Source organism: Bubalus bubalis, chromosome 14 (genome assembly GCF_019923935.1).
Source record: "Bubalus bubalis isolate 160015118507 breed Murrah chromosome 14, NDDB_SH_1, whole genome shotgun sequence".
Taxonomy (NCBI): Eukaryota; Metazoa; Chordata; class Mammalia; order Artiodactyla; family Bovidae; genus Bubalus; species Bubalus bubalis.
The window spans coordinates 29,310,453-29,330,582 of record NC_059170.1 but is presented as its reverse complement, the minus strand read 5'-3'; the positions used below and the strand labels follow the sequence as shown (position 1 = coordinate 29,330,582).

General features: G+C 55.0%; 1 protein-coding gene across 2 annotated transcripts; it reads left to right on the top strand.

Annotated features, from left to right (window-relative positions):
- The first annotated feature begins 3,100 nt into the window (after window positions 1–3,100).
- On the top strand, window positions 3,101–15,916 carry YTHDF1 (YTH N6-methyladenosine RNA binding protein 1). 2 transcript variants are annotated; one of them, XM_025263835.3, is made up of 5 exons: window positions 3,101–3,268; window positions 3,504–3,528; window positions 4,543–4,622; window positions 10,157–11,677; window positions 14,647–15,916. In XM_025263835.3, the coding sequence occupies exons 1-5, from the start codon at window positions 3,242–3,244 to the stop codon at window positions 14,671–14,673; spliced, it is 1,680 nt and encodes a 559-aa protein (XP_025119620.2). In that variant the 5' UTR covers window positions 3,101–3,241; the 3' UTR covers window positions 14,674–15,916. The 2 variants fall into 2 exon arrangements, with proteins under 2 accessions (XP_025119620.2, XP_025119621.2); XM_025263836.3 differs by lacking the exon at window positions 3,504–3,528.
- The last annotated feature ends 4,214 nt before the right edge of the window (window positions 15,917–20,130 follow it).

The window sequence follows — 20,130 nt, the reverse complement described above, 5'->3', positions numbered from 1 at the left end:
CAGACCCCAGGCAGTCACCCCTCCTGGCTCCATCTCAGCTCTGGTCCAAGGTGCTCTGTTCACCCCCATCTCTCTCTCCTCGGGGTCATGGGGCAGCATCTCTGCTCTTGAGCCTTCTCCTCAATGAACAGTCAACCAATCAGCATTTTGCAGGCTGTGAGGCATCCCCCACGAGGGGGTGGGGTGGCAAGGAGGAAAGACTGCTTCTATCCCCAGAGCCCCACAAATGCAGGGCACGTAGTCGTGCTCAGTTAACACTCAGGGAATTAGTGACCCAATGAGACATTTGAAGAGAGACGGTTTCAAAGATGTTCTGTAAATCACAGGAGGCCCGTCAAGTTTCCTCTGGAGCCAGGAGCAGGAAGAGCAGGTTTAGGAGGTATGCAGCAGCCCCAGAGAAAGTACCGAGGAGGAGGTTTCTGGAAGGAGGCCATGAGTCCCAAGTTTAGGTGAGAAGGGGACCGGGGAGTTGCTGATGCCAGCACAGGCACCTCCATCACCCCTCTAGTGAACGGGTATCTTTGTTTGCAGGCCCCAGGAGGCCAGCTGTTGGGTGAGTTCTGTCCAACCCCAGTGGGGCTGTTTGCTACAGCAAACAGGGCTATACCCTTAAGGCCCCACCCCAGTGGGGGGAAGGTCTACCTGCCGGTGAATCCACAGGCCTCTTCTGGAGGTGACCTGCCAGTTCTAATACCATGCAGGTGGCCAATGTGTGTACCCTTTGACCCGGTGACCCTGCCTGCAGGAACCTCCTTCTAGGTGTCCCTGCACAGGTGTGCATGTGCATCAGGGTCAGCGAGGCTAGAGAGGCCTGCCTCCCACCTTGTTCCTTTGAGCACACAGACAAGGTGTGTTTGTTTTTGGCAGTGTCATATGTCTTGTGGGATCTTAGTTCCCCCCATCACGGACAGAAACCGGAGCTACAGCAGTGAAAGAACTGAGTCCTAACCACTGGACTGCTGAGGAAGTTCTAGGTGAGCTTTTTAACCATGGGCTTATGTGCCTTTGAAATAAATAGAAAATCAAACCTTTTAAAATCATTTGTAGAAACATTTAGACAATCCCATCCCACTCAGGTATGGCAGGGAGGGGGTGCCTGGGGGGGCCCAGTATATGGTGGGTTCTCTCTGCTGGACCTCCTGGCAGGAAACCCGAGTCACGTGCCTGCATGGACGTGGCTCCTCCCCGAAGCTGAAGGGTGACCAGGGGTCAGGTGGGGGAGGGCAGGAGCAGAGTGTTCTGGGCAGTGGGGAGAGCTGGCTGGTCCCAGCACAGATCCTGGGGTCAGGTCACCCTCTCCCCAGAGTTCCCGGTCTGCTCCTAAGCCTGAGCTGGTCACCACCACTTAAGGCCCCCACATCCCCTCCCTGTGCCAGGAGCTGGGATAGTTTCTCCCACTGTGTTCATAGCCTGACCAGGAACAGGAAGCCCAGCTCCAGACTCTGTGACTCCATCCTTCCTGTGTCCGCTGGTTTGCCAGAGGAAAAGGCTTCCCGTCAGGGCTGGTCTACGGGGCCTCAGCCCCTATGCTGGGCCCACAGAATCTCTACATTGGGCCTCTGGTGACCCTCTGCTCCCTGCTCTGGGCGATCCTCACGCTATCCCACCCCCCAACATCAGTGAGGACCATTGCCGGATTTTCCAGCTGGCTGGGTGGCAGTCTGGGGTAGGTCCAGTGGTGGCTCTCAGATCCTGCCTGCCTCTTCCCTGGCCAGCAGGCTGGTGTGGCTGCACCACCTGAGGCCTGTAGTTTCAGGGGCCAATCCTTCCACAGCTCAGCCCTTGTTGAGCACCTCAAATGTTTCAGTTGACATCATTTGTGATTCCTGTCCCGGCTGAACAGTGAACCCCCAGACTCCTGTCCATTGGGTACCTGTGAGTATGGCATTATTTGAAAATAGGGTCTGTGCAAATACAATGAAGCTAAGATGAGGTCACACTGGATTAGGGTGGCCCTAAATCCAATGACAGTGTCCTCATAGGAAGAGGAAGTTTCAGAGACACAACACAGGGAGAAGCTCGTGTGAGACACAGGCAGAAAGCTAGGGACACTCGGGGCCACCAGAAGGTGGGAGAGCCAGCAGGCCTTTCACCTTCAGCAGATCTAGGCCTTGGGAAGATGTTACAAATGCCAGAGCTGGAAAAGAAAAGACCCATCTGGAAGCCGTGTTGGAGCAGGGCCACAGGAGTTGGGAGGCCTGCTAGGTGTCCAGGATAGGGGCTGGTGTGGGATAGGGTGGGAGTGAGTGATGAATGGGAAGTGATGTCCCTTCAGAAGGAGGGCAGGAAGGGTCTCTCCATTCCCCGAATAGAGACTCTAATGCCCTGAGCAGATCCTGGACTAGGGTAAAGTGCAGCGCTGAACTGTTTTCCTCCCTGTGGTGAAATTCGAGGTCATGAATCTAAATGCAAAATGGTTATAAGCTGAGGAGCCCCAAGGAGACCCAAGAGAGCGCTCACTGGGCGGCAATCTCAGGAGGCCCGAGCCCAGGGCGAGGACCGCTAACCTCAGAGCCTGGGCTCCCCTCCGAGGGTTGTTGGCGGGGCGTTTGGGGCGAGGTGTGGAGTAGAGCGGACTGCAGCCCGCTGAAAGTGGCTTTCGGTGGATGCTCGCATTCGCGGGCTGCTCTTCACACCTGAGGCACAAGCGCGGAGGGGTGCCACCGGGCTCACAATCCGCGCCAACCTGTGCCGGCACGCGCCATGCAGCCGCATCATTGCCACCTCTGTGGCTGCGGTAGCGAGGCCAGACAGGTGCACACCTGCGGGGCTGGGCCCGCGGCGCTCCAGGACATGCCCATGTTACTGCCAGGGGTTGCCCCATCCCGCTGCGCAAGACTGGGACCAGGGCGCGAGATCCGTCCCGCCGGGGGGCAGCGCGCAGGCGCGGCGCGTGGCTGCCCGTCGACCTCCCGGCCTGCCCCGCGCTAGCTGACGTCGCGCCGCCTGGTCCCCGCCGCTGCTGCTACCGCTGCCGCTGCCGTCGCCGCCGCTGCCCCTGCCGCCGCCGCCATTGGAGTCGGCGCCTCGTCAGTGCGTCCCGTCCCGCTAGCCGCCTCGCGCCTGCCCACGAGCGGCCCGCGCGTCCGGCAGCCGCCGCCGCCGCCGCCCGGCCGGCCGGCGCCCCGGGAGGAGGCGGCGGGCCCGGGGCCGCGAGAGCTCGGGTGACAGGCCCGGCCTCGCGGGGAGGCCCGAGCCGGCGGGCGCCCTGGCCCCGCGCCGCGCCGGCTGTTCATGAAGCATGTCGGCCACCAGCGTGGACCCCCAGGTAGTAGCGGGACCGGGGTCGCGGGGCCGGGCGGCGGGGTCGCGGGGGCCGCTCACGGAGCCGGGGTCTGGGTCGCGGGGTCGGGCTGGGGTCATGGGACCGGAGCGCCGTCGTCTAGGGCCACGGACCGGTTCGGGCCGGAGCTCGTCGCCCGCCGGGAGGGGTTCTCGTGGATAAGTTGTGTTTCTTCTCCCCGGGTGCTGTCCGTTCGCATGTCCGGCCTGCGGCGAATCAGAGAACAAAAGGACAAGATAATAAAGGTGAGCGAAGTCGGGACGGCAGCCAGGGACCGGGGCGGAGGGGCTCGGGAGCGGAGGGGGCGGCGCTCGCCGAGACCCGGTGCACGTGTATGGGAGAGAGAGAGGTCTCCGAAGCGGCGGCCAGGACCGCGGAGTTTTCCTTCCTCAGCTTCAGGGAGAGAAAACTTCGGATTTTGATATTGAGGGAGACGAAACAGGTCAAAAACAGGGAGTTTTCAAGAAGTAAGTAAATCGACGGAGAGAGTAATTTCGTAGTTCCCTCTTTCCTCAGGGTAGTGGCGGGGGGAAGGGAAGGAGGCCAGGGGCTGAGCGACCCTCCTGTCTGTGACCCCAGGCGTGGGGCTGCCCCTTGGCCCTGTACTCTGGCGCCTTACCCCAGTAGTTGAAGCCTCTGTCTTTTGAGTGTCTTGTAATCTCTTGGGATAGTCTGGCTTGGGGTCCACCCCTAAAACTCACTCCTGGGAAAACTGGTGACGCTTCATGTTTACTCCATAGACTATTTTGAACCGGGGTGTGTGTGCCTCGGGTGTAACCAAATAGGGTTATCACGTTTGGAGATTGGAGAAGGCCCAGCACTTCTTACCTTCCCCTCCTTTCCTGGCTGAGTGTGGTGACAGTGGAAAGTAAAAGTGCAGCCAGATAATAGTTCAGAGACGTCCAATTACAGCTTCCCAGCCTCACTCCCCACTCCTCGCGGGGCATACAAAGACCTTTGAATGCATCACCTTTACCAAAACCGGGTTATGAGTTCCTGGCATTATCTCATCTGTACCTCTGTTTTGTTAGTGTCTACCAAATTCCAATTAATTTTCATAAAAATCGTAATCTAAGTTATTGAAAGTTTTGTATCACTTTTCTAATTAACTGTGTATCAATTCTGAATGTCTGCGTCCATTTTTAAAGTAAAAGCAATTTCTAGAAGTTGATGGACATAAACTTGACTTTTTCCAATTTCCATGATTAAAAGCAACGTTTTAAGAATTCAAAGGTAATATGTTCCAAATTTTCTTGCAGTACAAAATGGTTCTTTGCATCAGAAGGATACCGTTCATGACAATGACTTTGAGCCCTACCTTTCTGGACAGTCAAACCAGGTGAGTTTATCTTTTTATAACATATTTGCATTTATTTCACCTGAGTTTTGGAAAAGTAAATACACCTTTACTACTTATTTCTGATGTTATCATCCTGAACAACAGAGATGCAGACTATAAAATACGAAAGGTAAAGTAAGACACTGACAAAGGCTTGTTTTGAAGAGCAGCATCGCATGGAAGGTGGGGCATGAGCGCAGTGAAGCTGGTCTTCTCTCTGGAGGAGATGACATCCCACCGGGGCTGGCAGGCATGCGGCATTCTAGTTGGTCGGTCTCAGCATTGCTGGGTCAACGATGGCATTGCGTTTGACAAAGTGGAGCGGCACTTAGTTCTCTGAAGCTTTCCAGTGACTTTTTTTTTTTAGTTCTGAGCGATTGGAATTTTGGTCTAGGAGCAGCTAGAGCAGGACTCTGAAGTGAGGCTCCATCTTTGGGTTCTTCATGCCACTGCTGACTGGGACACTTTCTTGATGGCTTGCCCTCTCTGCTTGCTTACTTTTCTCTAGACAGTTGAAGAGGTGACTCCTGACAGAGTTGTGGGCAGGGTGAGACTACAGGGCGCCCCTAGAGCTCAAGGCAGTACCTAATGGGTTGTAGCCATCCGTTCTCTTAGGTGTTTTCTTAGCCTTGGCAGTAAGGGGATTGTGGATTGAAGTGCTCTGTTTGGGGGGCTGTCTTGCACACTGTAGGATGTTTAGGAGCCTCCTGGGCCTGCATGCATGAAATGTCATTAGTATCTGCATGCTATCCCGTGTGACAACCAGAAATGTCACAGGTGTCTTCTGGGGGGCTGTGTTGTCCTGTCTAAAACCACTAGGTCAGTTTGAGTTCAAGTTTAAACAAAACATCTGTCACTTTTAAAGTGCATGGTGTATGTTTGCTTTAAAATAAAATGAGGCTCTGCCTCTTTCCTGTGGAATGAAGCTAGGCTGCCTGTTTCCTTGCTTGTCTGCTCTTCTCTGGAGTGTCTTAGGGCTTTTCTCCATTCTCTTTCCTGCTCCACTTGGCAGGACAGAGGCTGAGGGCCACACACACCCCACCCCACCCCACCCCACCCCATCCCGGAGAACCCACCCCTCCTCTCTGCAGGACAAGGGACTGCTCTGTGATGGCCTTTCAGCCAGAGGCGTGGCAGGAAGTTGAGCAGACTTAAACTTATTTCTCTTGCATGATTTGCTCCAGCAGTGTTATGTATTAAATTTTAACCAAAAATATCAGGAGAGGAGGTTGCTTCACTTAAAACAAAGTTTCATAAGGTAGGATGTTTTTAAAAGGAGTAGATGGCTTCCTTTTTTTTTAAAGTTTATTTTTGACTGCTCTGGGTCATCTTCATCGCTGCATGTGGGCTTTTCTCTAGTTGCAGCAAGCGGGGGCTACTCTTTGTTGCGGTGTGTGGGCTTCTCATTGCGGTAGTTTCTTTTATTATGGGGCATGGGCTCTGGGGCGTGTGGACTTCAGTAGTTGTTGCACATGGGGTCAGTAGTTGTGCCTCACGGGCTCTAGAGCACAGGCTCAATGGTTGTGGTGCACGGGCTTCGTTGCTCTGTGGCATGTGGGATCTTCCCAGAGCAGGGATTGGACCTATGTTCCCTGCATTGACAGGCGGATTCTTAATCACTGGACCACCAGGGATGTTTGAGTAGGTGACTTTCCGATGTCAGTGGAGTACTCCCAGCTGTCTTACTCTGGGGAGGCCATTGGAAAGACTGGGGTAGGTTGGTGCTGTCAGTGGACACTTAAAAAATAGCCCCTTCATTCTGCATGTTAAGATGTGCTGTTCTCAGCAAGATGACTAGACAGCACATCACTTAAGAGGGACTCTGTTGAGAAAACTCTTGATAGAAAGTAGACTGTCCAGAAATGCCCAATTGTGTAGGAAGCATGCCACTCAGGAGAGCTCTTAGATCCTAGTTTTCCTGGCCTTTTCATATTAGGGACACAGACCGTGAGGGCCAGAGAGGTTCTGCTGTGCCCAGTGGCAGAGCCAGGCTGTGGACTGAGCGGCAGGACCTCTCACAGCATGCAGCAGGGTCCATGGGTCCTGTGTGTGCCACTCCTTTCTTCACCAGGGCTGTGATGCCATCAAGAATCCCTCCTCTAGATGTGGGCTCTGCTGCTATATCCTTCCAGGCTGCTAATGAGGAGGCCTGAGTGGTGATCGCTGTGGCCAGGAGCAGTGAGTGCCCACTTCCCGTCTGTGCGCTCAGTCTTTACTGAGGTGGTGTTGACATGAGATGAGCTGTATGTGTTTAAAGAAGGCGGTTTTCTATGTGACCTTTCCCTGGTACGCATGTGCACCTGTGGAGCTGTTGCTAAGGCAAGGTTGTGGGCATATCCATCAGCCTTGTGATGCTTTCTTACCTTTTTTTAACCCAGACGTGGTGTGCGGTAGCCAGTTGGAGACACTGTTTTTCTGGTTTGTGAAGCCTTAAGGCTTCAAATGATTTGGAAAACATTTAAAAGCACACCTGTCAGTTGAGTTAGGTGACTTGTACCTGCGCTTTAGTAGGTCTGCCTTCCTCAGAAAGGCTCGGGGTTCCTGCTTCTGGTGTGTTTTTCTTCCTAATGGCCTCAAGGAGCATCCTTATGTAGCAGCTCTGGATCTGCTTCTGTGACTTGAAATACTCATCAGTCAGTATTTTGGAAACGATGAGGGTAGAGAAAGCACAGGGGAGGACAGCAGGACTGGGGTAGGGGGCCCAGGAGCGAGGATGAGAGGCTTTGGGTGGGACCCTGGGGATTCCCTGGTAGCTCAGCTGGTAAAGAGTCTGCCTGTAAGGCAGGAGACCCTGGTTCAGTTCCTGGGTCAGTAAGATTCGCTGGAGAAGGGATGGGCTATCCACTCCAGCATACTTGGGCTTCCCTGGTGGCTAAGCTGGTAAAGAATCTGCCTGCAATGCGGGAGACCTGCGTTCAATCCCTGGGTTAGGCATATCCCCTGGAGAAGGGAACAGCTACCCACTCCAGTATTCTGTCCTGGAGAAGCCCGTGGACTGTATTATCCATGGGGTCACAAAGAGTTGGACACACTGAGCGACTTTCACTTTCTGGGGCTACCAGATCGTCCTGACTTTGCCCTTCTCAGGGCCTTCCTGCTTTCCGGTTCTCTGTTTTTACCTCTGAAAGGTAAGGAAGGACTGAAAGGACCCAGAAAATTCCTGCTCAGAGTTTTGGAGACAGTGCCTCTGAGTTTGGTGTGAGTGCTACCGGCTAACAGAGGGCCGAGTGTGTGGACGGAGAGGGTCCCGGGGCTCAGCGTCTTCACTCGAGCATCTGGTTGTTGGCACACTCAGCAGCGTCCCCACTCGTGTTGATGCTGACAGAAAGGAGGAAAGTCACCTTTTTCACTTTTCTCTTGAATAATTCAGTTGTTCTGGGTGTAATGAGAAACTTTCGCCTCCTAAGAAAAGAATGTTGTGTGAATTCACTCGTTCCAAGTGCTAGTGCCGATTCACTGGGAGTCAGTGTAGACCCATTTGGGAACCTTTTCAAAAGCTTTGCCGTTGGTCGTGTCCTCTGATGAGATGTGGGCAGAGCCCCTCAAGTGCTGGGGGTGTTCCTCCACTGTGGGATCAGCATGGCATCACCTCGAGAACTCATGTCGCTGTTTCTCACACGCCATCCTGCGAGGTCGAGCTGGCTTGTCCCTGTGTGAATGCTCCTCAGCATGCTCCGCAGGTGGTGTGTGTGTCTTGGGCTTCTGGAGGCTCCTTTCTGTTTCCCCTCCAGTCCCGTCTTTTGGTCACTGTAATGGTTGAGTCACTGTATCGTTTGTGAAACTTAAAGCATTTGAGTAATTTCAGAATTTCTTTCTTCTCAACAAAGTGGATATAGGGGTCAAACATTTCAACTTTTAAAAAGGTGATTCTGGTCATTGAGAATGAGAGACTCTTTTTCCTAACGTGGTTAAGTTTTAAGTATAAAATAACTCCTAATTGTAGAATTAATTTATGGATTTATTGTGTTTTACTGTTTGGGTTTTGAAAAAAGGTTGCCTGGGGCTGACTGTCAACGACTCTGAGTTTATACTGTTTGGAGTGTCCATTTTGTTTATCACTTTAGATTTGGTCACGAGGAGGTGTCCTAAGAGTCCAACACATAGGGGTGTTTTTTCTCCCATTACTGGACTAATTCTGCCTTGAAGACCTGCCAGCCTTCCTTTTTTGAGGCCCTGAATTATACAGAGGCTATAATTAGATGTCTCATGTGTGAAAGCAGTCGTCAGGGTGGTTTTACCTGAGTCCTCCTTAAGAGTTTGTTCTGTACTGCTCCTTTGACTAGACCAGTGATACAGCTGTACAGATGTGTTAGTGTGCTCAGAGGAAGTGGGCAGTTTGTTTTATCCCTTTGGTCTCTGCACCCATGTCCCTGGCAGGTAAGCTTGAGCCTCCTGACCTGGGTTGCATGGCTGACTAAGCAGACAGCGTGTTTGCTGTCTTAGGAGCCCAGCTGGGGAGCGTGTCTGTAGAGCCTGAGGCCACAGTTAGACGGGCTTCCAAGGGGCGGGGGTGATCACGAGCAGCCTGAACCCTGGTTGGCCCCATAGCCCGGCTCACGGAGCGAGCACAGCTCAGTTGCCCTGTGACCTGGAGCCTGGACAGTTGGCCTAAGCACCATGTACTGAAGGCCTCGAGCCCCATCTTTGTGGGGAGGGGATGCAGACCACAGCGAGGAGGGCGCCGCAGGTTCCCTGCTGATCCCAGCAGCCTCACCTGTTACTCTGCTGCCTTGCTCTCAGAGTTTGGAAGGAGATCTGGCTGATGTGGGACTGGGCTGCCAGTAAGATGGGAAAGAAAATATATATGCAGTTCCCAGTGCTGGAGATCACTGCACACAGCCTGCTTGTGCCCCGTGGTCCTGTGGGGACATACAGTGTCAGGAGGGGTCAGGCAGGGCTGGTTCAGAGCCCAGCTCTCCCAGTAAAGGGGACCCTGGCATGTGGAGACGCTATGGAGACTTGCCCATCCCCCATAGCTGGGTCCCCTCTGAGAGCCTGCCCAAGAAACAGTGGAGACTGAGGGGGCCAGACCTCTTTGGGCTCAGGGTTGGAGGTCCAGGCAGATGTCCAGAAAAGCCTGTGGAGGGGTCTCTGGGGCGGCCCTTGACAGGGGCAGGAGTCCTGAGGGTTGAGAGTGGGAAAGGTATCCATCCAGGCGCGTCATTAGCGAGCGTCCTGGCTGCTGTTAGAAGCGCCTGCTGCCTCTCGAGCACTTCGTCACTCTGCCTGTGCTGCCCGTGTCCTGCTTGAGCGTTACTGCTGTAGGACAGAGACCTGCTCCTCAGGCTGCTTCCTGTGAGTGGTCACTCTTAAAAGTAGTGGCGGGGCGGGGGATGTCTCCTGACTCAAGTCATGATCATGACAAGTGGTCCTGAGTGTTTGGGTGGCCACGTGGGTCGTCTGGGTGTTTGCCCTCTGTGTCCTGCCCGGGCTCCCATTGTGTGCTGCTCACACCTGCGCTGAAGCAGACGTGCTCGGTGTGGCAGTGTCTCTGCCATTTCACAGCCTAACTCTTCCCGTGCTTGTTTTCACAGAGTAACAGTTATCCCTCCATGGCCGACCCCTACCTGTCCAGCTATTACCCGCCATCCATCGGATTCCCCTATTCCCTCAACGAGGCACCGTGGTCTACTGGAGGGGACCCTCCAATCCCCTACCTCACCACCTACGGACAGCTCAGTAACGGAGACCACCACTTCATGCATGATGCTGTTTTCGGGCAGCCTGGGGGATTGGGGAGCAACATCTACCAGCACAGGTTTAATTTCTTCCCTGAAAACCCTGCCTTCTCGGCCTGGGGGACGAGTGGGTCTCAGGGTCAGCAGGCTCAGAGTTCAGCCTACGGGAACAGCTACACCTACCCACCAAGCTCCTTGGGTGGCACGATTGTGGACGGACAGACAGGCTTTCATGGTGATACCCTCAACAAGGCACCAGGAATGAACAGCCTGGAGCAGGGCATGGTGGGCCTGAAGATTGGGGACGTCACCACCTCTGCAGTCAAGACGGTAGGGTCGGTCGTCAGCAGTGTGGCCATGACAGGCATCCTTTCTGGCAACGGTGGGACGAATGTGCCCTTGCCAGTGTCGAAGCCGACCTCATGGGCTGCCATTGCCAGCAAACCTGCTAAACCACAGCCGAAAATGAAGGCCAAGAGCGGGCCTGCCATCGGGGGGGCGCTGCCCCCGCCACCTATTAAACATAACATGGACATTGGTACTTGGGACAACAAGGGACCTGTGCCCAAAGCCCCGGCCCCCCAGCAGGTTCCAGCCTCCTCGGTGGCCCCCCAGCCCCAGCCGGCCATGCAGCCTCTTCCCGCCCAACCTCCCCTTCCGGTCCCACCACAGCACACGGGCCCCCAGCAGCTGCCCCAGACCCGCTGGGTTGCCCCTCGTAGCAGAAATGCGGCGTTCGGGCAGACCGGGGGCCCCGGCAGCGACAGTAACTCCTCTGGGAGCGCTCAGCCCAGCACGACCCCGAGCGCAGAGTCCCACCCCGTCCTAGAAAAACTGAAAGCCGCCCACAGCTACAACCCCAAGGAGTTTGACTGGAACCTGAAGAGCGGGCGCGTGTTCATCATCAAGAGCTACTCAGAGGATGACGTGCACCGTTCTATCAAGTACTCGCTCTGGTGTAGCACAGAGCATGGCAACCGGCGCCTGGACAGTGCCTTCCGTGCCCTGGGCAGCAAGGGACCCGTCTACCTGCTCTTCAGCGTCAATGGCAGCGGCCATTTCTGCGGGGTGGCCGAGATGAAGTCGCCTGTGGACTACGGCACCAGCGCTGGGGTCTGGTCCCAGGACAAGTGGAAGGGCAAGTTTGACGTGAAGTGGATCTTCGTAAAGGACGTGCCCAACAGCCAGCTGCGGCACATCCGGCTGGAAAACAATGACAACAAGCCGGTCACCAACTCGCGTGACACCCAGGAGGTACCCCTGGAGAAGGCGCGGCAGGTGCTGCGGATCATCGCCTCCTACAGGCACAGCACCTCCATCTTCGATGACTTCTCACACTATGAGAGGCGCCAGGAGGAGGAGGAGGTGGTGCGTAAGGTGAGCCTGGCTGGGCGGGGTCCCTGGCCCAACACGGATGTTAAACAGCTGTTGCCACAGCACCTGGGTCCTTGCCAATTGTTCAGAAACAATGGGTCGCAGCCTCTGTTGTAGAGGACTTGGGTGACTCGTTATAACAGGGCTTCCCAGTCTCTGTCCAGCCTGGAACACTTAGAATTCTGTGTCCCCAGGGTGGACAGGCGAGGCTGCTGGGCCAGGTGCTCCCACTAAGGCCCAACTGGGCGTGGCCTTCAGCAGTGGGGACACTCCAGTCTAGAAGTGGCTCCTGCTTTATTCTGTCTTAAAAACCCAGTATGCTGCAGTTTCTGGAAACATGAATCTGCTCCATCTAACAAGCAGTGGGCAGGGGAGATTGGGATGCAGACAGTTCATAACTGGAGTGTGTGTGTCTGGAAGCACAACCAAGACCCTTGAACTGGTCTCTGAGTGGGTCCCCACCTCCTGTGCCAGCGCATGGGCTGAGTCTGCTTGGTGGGAGACCGGCCCAGAAATGGGGAGGACAGGGCACTGGCACACCTGGTAGAGCCGTTGTGTTAAGAGCTGAGCCTGAGATTCTTCCTGCTTCTTTGGTATTAAAATGTCTTTTCTTTCATGAAATATCAGTTGATAATAGGTGGATTTTCAATCCTTTATAGTTTTCTGTGTTGTTTTTTTTTTTTAAAAAGATGCTTTGCCCATCTGGGAATTCAGTGTCCTGAGTGTTTTCTGACAAAGGCTTGTAAATAGGACATAAAGCACAGTGCTGGTAGCAGTTTGGAAGTTACACAGACTGACCACCCACAAAGCTTTGGAAACAGGTTGGTCGCACTGCCTCTTTGGGGCGGAAGAGAGATGTCTTGTTTGCTTTCAGTTAGTGTGAAGTGGGTATGAAATGAAACGCGGAGATGCTGAATTTGCCTGGATAAGATGTAGGTCTTACTCACGAGACTTGAAGCCCCTGGTGACCAGATGCTGGCTCTGCGTGTGTCTCACGCGCTGTGGCCCTTGGTTCTGATGGTATAGTGAGCCGAGGGGTAGACTTCCGCCCTGCCCTGTGGCTGTGTGAGGTACCTCTGTCCTGGAACTTGCCTCGTGGTCATGTGCTTGCATGTCGGGAACAGGTAGACAGAGGAGCCGCCCAGACCCAGACCCGTGGGGCCCATGGCTTCCAGCTGTTCCTCTGGGAGCCTCTTCAGCAGGGCTGTCCTCTGGCTTTGCTGGGAGGCTTCCCTGGGCTGTCCCTCCCCCTGCGGCAGGGGTACTGCAGAAGCAGGCACCGTGAGCCAGCCACCTTTGTTCACAGGGGTCAGTGCTAGGTTAATTCACGTCCTGGAACCCCAACCTGTTGCTGTCCTAGAGAGATCTCAGGCCTCTCTTGGGCTCGGTGGGCCGTGGAAGAGTGTGGGTGGGTCTTGTATCTACCAGGACCCTTGTCCCTGTGGTTCCTTCTGGAGTTGGCAGCTGGCACTGATTTCCTGGCAAGAATTGGGTGTGTCCTTAAAAAAGACGTGACCAAGATGAGGGTGGAAGCAGCTCCCTCGTAACATCTGAGCTTGCTGGTAGGGCAACCACCACCAGGAAGCCCACCCTGGAGATTCTCAGGTAGTCTTTTTGTTTATCAGCTGGTGTTTGAAATGATTGTGATGCTTAGAGACGTGTTGTGTTGAAAGGTAAGATGCACTTGCCGTTGGACAGGCGTGCCGCTGTCCTGCACCTCAGCTATCCATCTGAAAGCGGGCTGGCTTTGTTGGGAAGCACCTGGTCTCATGGCAGCTGGATCAGACCCAGGCGTGCAAGCCTCTGGGCTTTAAATCTAGAGATGGCTACTCCCTAGAGCGCTTAAAATAGTGCAGGTTTTAAGTGACAGAATCAAGCTGGAGAGTTCCTCATACGACCAGACTGGCTGCAGCCTGTGGTCAGCTCTGCAGACATAGCGATTCCATGGAAAACTGGGCAGAGATGGAGGGTCAGGATTGAGCCTCTGCTGAGGAGGCAGCGATTGGCCTCTGTTGGGCTTGGTCTGAGAAGGGGCTGTTCCAGTCTCAAGGTGGTGGTCGTTGTCATGGTTAGAGGAGTCGGGGCTGTGGGAGGAGCCCGCCCTTGTCAGCATCACTTCAGCCGCAGCCACTTTGAACTCGGAAGAGAGTCCAGCCTTGCTGTCCAGGAGTGGCAGGAGCTGGGCTCTTTCTAGGAGGGTACAGGACACACAACTCCTAGCGTTTCCAGGTCAGAGATCAGGGTGGGAGGCACAGTTAATTCCTGGAGTCGTAGCTGTCCACTAGCCTGCCTGCTTACCCACATACTTTGGGGCTTTTTCGGGACAAGGGGACAGTACGAAAAGTACGGCAGGTGCTCCTGCGGTTGACCAGCCCTGGGTGGGGACATGGGGGACCAGGGAATTGGGGTCTTGTTAACCTGAAGGTACGTGAGGTCAGTTTTAGCAAAAGAGACTGTTTTTACTGCATTATACTGTATGTGTGTAGTGACTCTTTATTGTTTGGGTGTTGCGTCATTGACCAGCCTCTGCCCAGCAGGGTCCTTTCCCAGCTTCATCCTATCGAGAGGGGCAGTGGGTGGGGGGGCAGCAGGAAACGTTGCCATATTTGCAGTCGAGTCAAGTGGCATATCGTAAGGAGAGCCTGAGATGGCTTTCAGCAGGCGGGAGGACATGGGGACGTGGAGGGCTGGAACTGTGTTCACAGGCTACTCACACGCCCGCCCTGGGAAAGGTGGTCCTGTGGGCAGTAGGAAGCAAACTGGCCAGAGGAGCCTTCCCTGCCCAGGTGTCACCGCATGTCGGCAGTTATCAGGTGCCTGGCCCAAGTGGCCAGAACGCCGAAGCTTGGAGCTGCCATGGGTGGTGGCCAAGCAGGGAGCAGGGTCCAGGTCTGGCCACAGCACCTGGACTTGGAGGCAGATTGTCTGTGTGCGCGGAGGCCCGTGTGTTACACTTTCTCCTTTCCTTACAGGAACGGCAGAGTCGAAACAAGCAGTGAGGGTTCAGCAGGCTCTCGTGCCGTCTGACGTGGGGCTGCGCGGCTGGAGGGCGTGTGCCTGGTGCTGTCTCCCGGCGGCGGCTCTGCTGGCCTCATGCAGTGCTCGCCTGCTCACATCTTTATGTCCTTTGTAGTTTATTTTCGCCCAGATGAATCTGCATTCATTTGTATTTTTTCTATGTATCATATAGTATTGTAGAACTCACTAATAAAGGACTATGTTTTGTCAGCTTATCAATCACACTGACCTAAGGCGAAATGTTAAGTATTCTTAAAAACAAAAACTTAATTCATCCCAAAGATTTATTATTTGGGGGGAACATTATGTTCCTATTCTTATATTCTCAGTCATTTAACATCTTTATGTGAGACCTTTTGTCTCTCACCCCTTTTGCTTTAATATTGAACATAAGACACCATGAGTTGTCTGCCATTTTGCGTGTTGTGTTTTAAATTTGCTTCCCTTCAGGATGCTGAAGTCCACAGGCTGATGACCGACTTGTTCAGCTGCTTAGCCATTTCTTCTGTTATCTGTCTGAGATGCTCATCTGCCCGTTTGACATCTACTAGGCAGAAGGATAAATTTCAGTTTTTCAAAAGTTTGGTGAACCTGCTCTCTTCTTGGAGCACCTGCCTCCTGCCTCCATGTGTGCCTGGGATCTGCTGCGTTCCTGGTCGGAGGCGACCACAGGCTGGGCGCGGAGGGGTTCCTTCTGTGTGCAGACCATTTGACGTCCCCCTTTTCTTCACTGGAGAGTCCTTGAGCTGTTTCACGTTTTTATAGCAATCATACTGAGCTTTCAATGTGAGATCTGGTAGTCCAGATGGGTGTGATGGATGATGCTGCCGGTTGTAAAGCTCAGTTTGTGGGGTCTAGACGTTCCTTCATCCTGTTGAATGGGCAAAACAACAAATCTTTTAGAAACTTAATTTGCTGTCATGTTTTATGGAATGAGGGGCCACTGAAGAACTCGCCATGGGAGTTAGAGCATGAACGTGGTGTGCACGCCTGCCTCACGCTCACTGCACACGATTCGAGCAAAGGGCCTTCCATGCAGAATGCAGGTGCTTCTGAAAACTGTGTGCTCGGCAGGCCCTCCGAGTCACAGTGCAGACTGTTTTATTTAGACTTGTATTTAGAACGTGTCACTTTCTTTGAACCGTTACCGCCTGTGCGGAGTCTCGGACGACATCGGTAACTTTCTCTAGAAGAATACAAGCCTTAATAAACAATACCCATTTAGCAAGTCTTCTGTCACTTCATTCTTCACCCCTCCTCTACCAATTAACGTTTTAACTGCAGAGCCGGTTAACTCAACTCTCCAGAGGCCCGTGTGTCCCCCACGTCTGCTGCCATGTCTCACGTGTGCTCAGTCGTCGGGCAGCCTCAGAGAGCATGCAGTTCCTGGCTCAGCACGTGGTTGGTGAGCAATGTGCCGACGGCCGCACCGTGCCGGGGTGTCCACCGGCTCCCGCACTCAGTGGCAGAGGCCAGGGCAGGGTCGGCTGCTGGCTGGCTCTGAGGGTGTCCGCCCCACCCTGCTGGCTTTGTGGACACTTGGGACTGAACATGCCGAGGAGGGCAACACATGCAGGTGTGGGAGGGGTTGCGGGGATGTGCATAATCACCATGTCCCATCCTGCTTTCAAAGGGTTGCTGCTTGGCAGCTCTTCCCTCACACCCAGCTTGTCAGCCTGCCTTGTCCCCCCTCTGTCCACCCAGAAGCCTGCCATGCAGGAGTTCCATGATGGGTTTCATCTGCCCAGTGTGCTCCACGCAGTCCCTCCGGCTCCAGAGGTTTCCTTGGAGGGTCTGACTGCAGACCCCATCCTCACGGGCTGGTCCGCAGAGAGCTCAGCCTGCAGGTGGCTTCTCCCTTGGTGGGGTCCTGCCCCTCTGGCCCCTTGCCATCCAAGATCTCCAGGATGGGGAGGCAAGAGCTGAGCTGAAGCAAGAGCTCAACTGAGATGAGATCTGGAGCCCAGGCCCATGCGTGGGTCCTCATGTCACCGGCAGCCAGCACAGCCCCTTGGGCTCCTGGGCCCTGTGTGCAAATTGCCCTCCCACACATACACATGCTGGTTCCTCCCCCTACACACACACACACACACACACACACACACACACACACACACACACACACACACACACACACACACACACACACACACACACACACACACACACACACACACATGCTGGTTCCTCCCATATCCCGGAGTCACTTGAGATTTGCATGATCAAATTTTTTCCCGAAACCAGAGTGTTGTAAAGGAATTGGAGTAGCTGTCCCACCCGTCTTCACTGCAGCAACTGGATGGATCCTGTGGGGAACGTTTTTCAGCTGTGCCATCACTGGTAGACCGTGTTCTTATTTCTGGAAAGGCCCCTAGAGGAGGGTGTGGGGAAGGTGGAGGGGATCCCTCTTCACCGGGCAGCAGGTGCAGGGTTAGCGCTACCTGGATGCGGTGTCAGCCTCAGACCCGCCCCTGATGGGGGTCTTCCTGAGGGCAACTCAGAGCAGCCAGGTGCTTGACGAGCTGTACCTGTGGTGACATGGGGTGAGGGTCCCGGCGGGTGTGGAGCTGGGAGGTGCAGGAGCAGGATGGCTGGGCCTCCAGAATGGACCACTCTGGGCTTTTGCAGGCTGGCCGTCTGGGTGATGGTTTCTCATGTGACCCGACGGTGTGCCCTTGGGGGTCTGGGAGGGGAAGGGAGATGAGGGGCTGGTGGGTGGCCCCTGCTGTGAGCACAGGGCCATGTCACCTCAGCCCTGCTTAACTGGCTTGGAAATTAGGGACTTCTGTAGGTGGAGGGGAGAAAAGGGACCCTCCCTGGCAGGGGCCTGACAGGCTGGGGACCCAAGGTACAGTGCTGTGGGCAAGTGTCCTGCCCAGGCTGTGCCCCTCCCCGCCACGTGTCGGTTCTGCTGCCAGCTCTACCAGGGAGGAGGACTCCCTCAGCCGTCCCTCTGACTTGGGACGGTTTGCCTGGATTGGGATAGTTAGTGGTGGCCTCGGCCATCGCCAGGGCAGATGTGGCCAGCCCCACCCCTGGCTTGGTGGGAGAGACTGAGGGGGAGCAAGTACTATTTCTCAGTCTAGGTAGGGCGGTCAGGAGGGTGGGCTTGATGAGCCCCCAGACATCTGGGTCCCTAGGCAGAGCTGCTCCAAGGGGCAGGGGAGGGCCTGACTCCCCTTTGCTATTCGGGGGACTTGCCAGCCCTCGGGACAGGGCTTAGGCACCTGGAGATGGGGAGGTACCAGGTGCTGTGAGAGGAGCCCTAGTTTCCGGTTGAGAAGGCTGCTCAGAAAGGCACATTCCTGGGGGCTGGGGCCCGTGCGGGGCTCGCAAGGAAGCCACATTCTTTGCTCTCAAACTTTTAATTTGGAAATAATGTCAAGTTTACAGAGAATCTGCGAGAAGAGAACAGAGGACACCTTTTACCTAGATTTGCTTGTTGGTAGTGTTTTGCCCCACTTCCTTGGTCATTTGCTTGCTGCGTTTGCACGGATGTGTCATACACATGTGTGTTGTAGACAGGTGTGCCTGTTTTGTGTGTGTTGTGTGTGTGCATGTGTGCTGTATATGTGTGTGGAAGGTCGTGTGTATGTACATAGGTATGTATTGTATATGTGTGTGTGTGGGTATGTGTTGTGTGTATATGTCATATGTACGTGTAGGGTTGGGCTTGCCCAGTGGCTCAGGCGTAAAGAACTTAACCTGCAATGCAGGAGATGGGGGATCGATTCCTGGGTTGGGGAAGATCCCTGGAGGAGGGCATGGCAATCCACTCCAATATTCTTGCCTGGAGAATCCCCATGGACAGAGGAGCCTGGAGGGCTACTGTCCATGGGGTTACAAAGAGTTGGACATGACCGAAGCGACTCAGCACATATACACACACGTAGGGTTGCATGTGTGTTTATGGTGTATATGTGTGTTTGTAGGTATGTGTTGTATGTGTGGGCTGTGTGTGTGTGTATACAGGTAGACTGTGTTGTATATGTGTGTAGGTGTGTGATGCATGTATCTGTGTGTAGCTATGTGCATTAGATGCATGCATGTGTATGTACAGGTAGGTATTGCTGTATATGTGTGTTGCATGTGTGCACAGGTTGTGTGTGTGTGCTCGCCCCGTGGGAGGTCTGTGTGGAGCTCTCAGCAGATGCCCTCGTGTGCTGGACTGCAGCGCGTCAGGTGTCAGTGAGTGGACACAGCAGGGCCCAGTTTGGTTGTCAACACAACAGTGTCCTTGGCAGCATCTCGGGGGAGGAGGGGGTGCTTCCTGCCGGGCCTCCCCTCCCCCACCATTGCTGTGGATGCTGACCTCCCACCCCACCCCCAACTCCTGCCCCTCTGGTTCATCTCACAGACTTCGCCAGGTGGCTGGCCCCACAGTGGCCTCCTCTGGCAATTGCTGTCCCAGGGCCATGCGAAGGGAGGGCCCCCCGGTGGCAGAGGGAGGGACAAGGGTCCAGGCTGGGCCAGCAGGTGCTCAGCAGGGCCCATCCCACTGGAGGATGAACTGCAGTGTCCCCTTGCTCATGTGAGACTGGCCGCCAGCTCTGCGGGAGGCCCATCATCCAAGGGGTCCTGAGTGATGACTGCCCTCGGTGCCCCACCGTGGTAGCAGGCTGGGCAGCCTCTCACCACCCACGCCCACTGTGAAGACAGCTGCAACACAGGTTCCGATGTGACCCTGGTAGATGAGGCCCCGTGCTTCATGCCTGAGCCCTGGGTCAGTTCCACCAGAAGTACAGTTTCCAGGGAGGGGCCAGGGCCTGTGGCTCACCCATTTTTGCTGAATGGCACCCTTTGCCCTGGTCACCTCCCCCAGTGACATCCGGGCTCCTTCCTACCCAAGTGCACGCCTGGTGCAGACATCTGAATGATGTCACCCTGTGGAGTGGACATGTCCCTTCATGCAGGTCCCCAGGGCCTCCCACTGTCCCCAAGCCCTGCAGTCACTGGAACCTGGAATTCAGCCAGCCTCTGGAGCTCTGGTCACTAGCCTCCTTCAAAGCTTGTTGACACAGTCCCTACCCCTGGGGCCCCCAGGGGTCACAGAGCACATCTGGATGGTAAGCAGATGGCGGAATGCTGGTGGGGTGGACAGGAAGAGCCAGGGGTGGGGCCCAGCCACAGGGGGACTTCCTAGTGCTCCAGGTCCCAGCTGCACAAGAGGTGGGGGTGCTGGTGATGGAGTTGGGGGTGCTGGTGGTGGGTGGTGGGGTGTAAATGCAGGTGCTGCCAGAAAACACATGGCTCCGTGTGGCCTTCCTGGGACAGTCCCCGCCGGTGCCTTACTCCTGGGCAGTTGGGGGCAGCAAAGCTCAGGGCTGGGCCCATCCAACCCCCTCCCCCTGCCCAAGGCTGGGGGTCCCAGGAGGGGATGGCCTGGAGCTGGCTTTACTTTCGCCTCCAGCCACAGCTTTTCTGCCACAGACTGTGGA

What these genes read in the sequence shown, in the direction of transcription:
- YTHDF1 (XM_025263835.3), top strand. Translation starts at nt 3,242, where the DNA reads ATGTCGGCCACCAGCGTGGACCCCCAG. An exon ending in AAAAGGACAAGATAATAAAG is followed by an intron (nt 3,529 to 4,542) that starts GTGAGCGAAGTC and finishes ATTTTCTTGCAG; the next exon opens with TACAAAATGGTTCTTTGCAT. An exon ending in TTTCTGGACAGTCAAACCAG is followed by an intron (nt 4,623 to 10,156) that starts GTGAGTTTATCT and finishes TTGTTTTCACAG; the next exon opens with AGTAACAGTTATCCCTCCAT.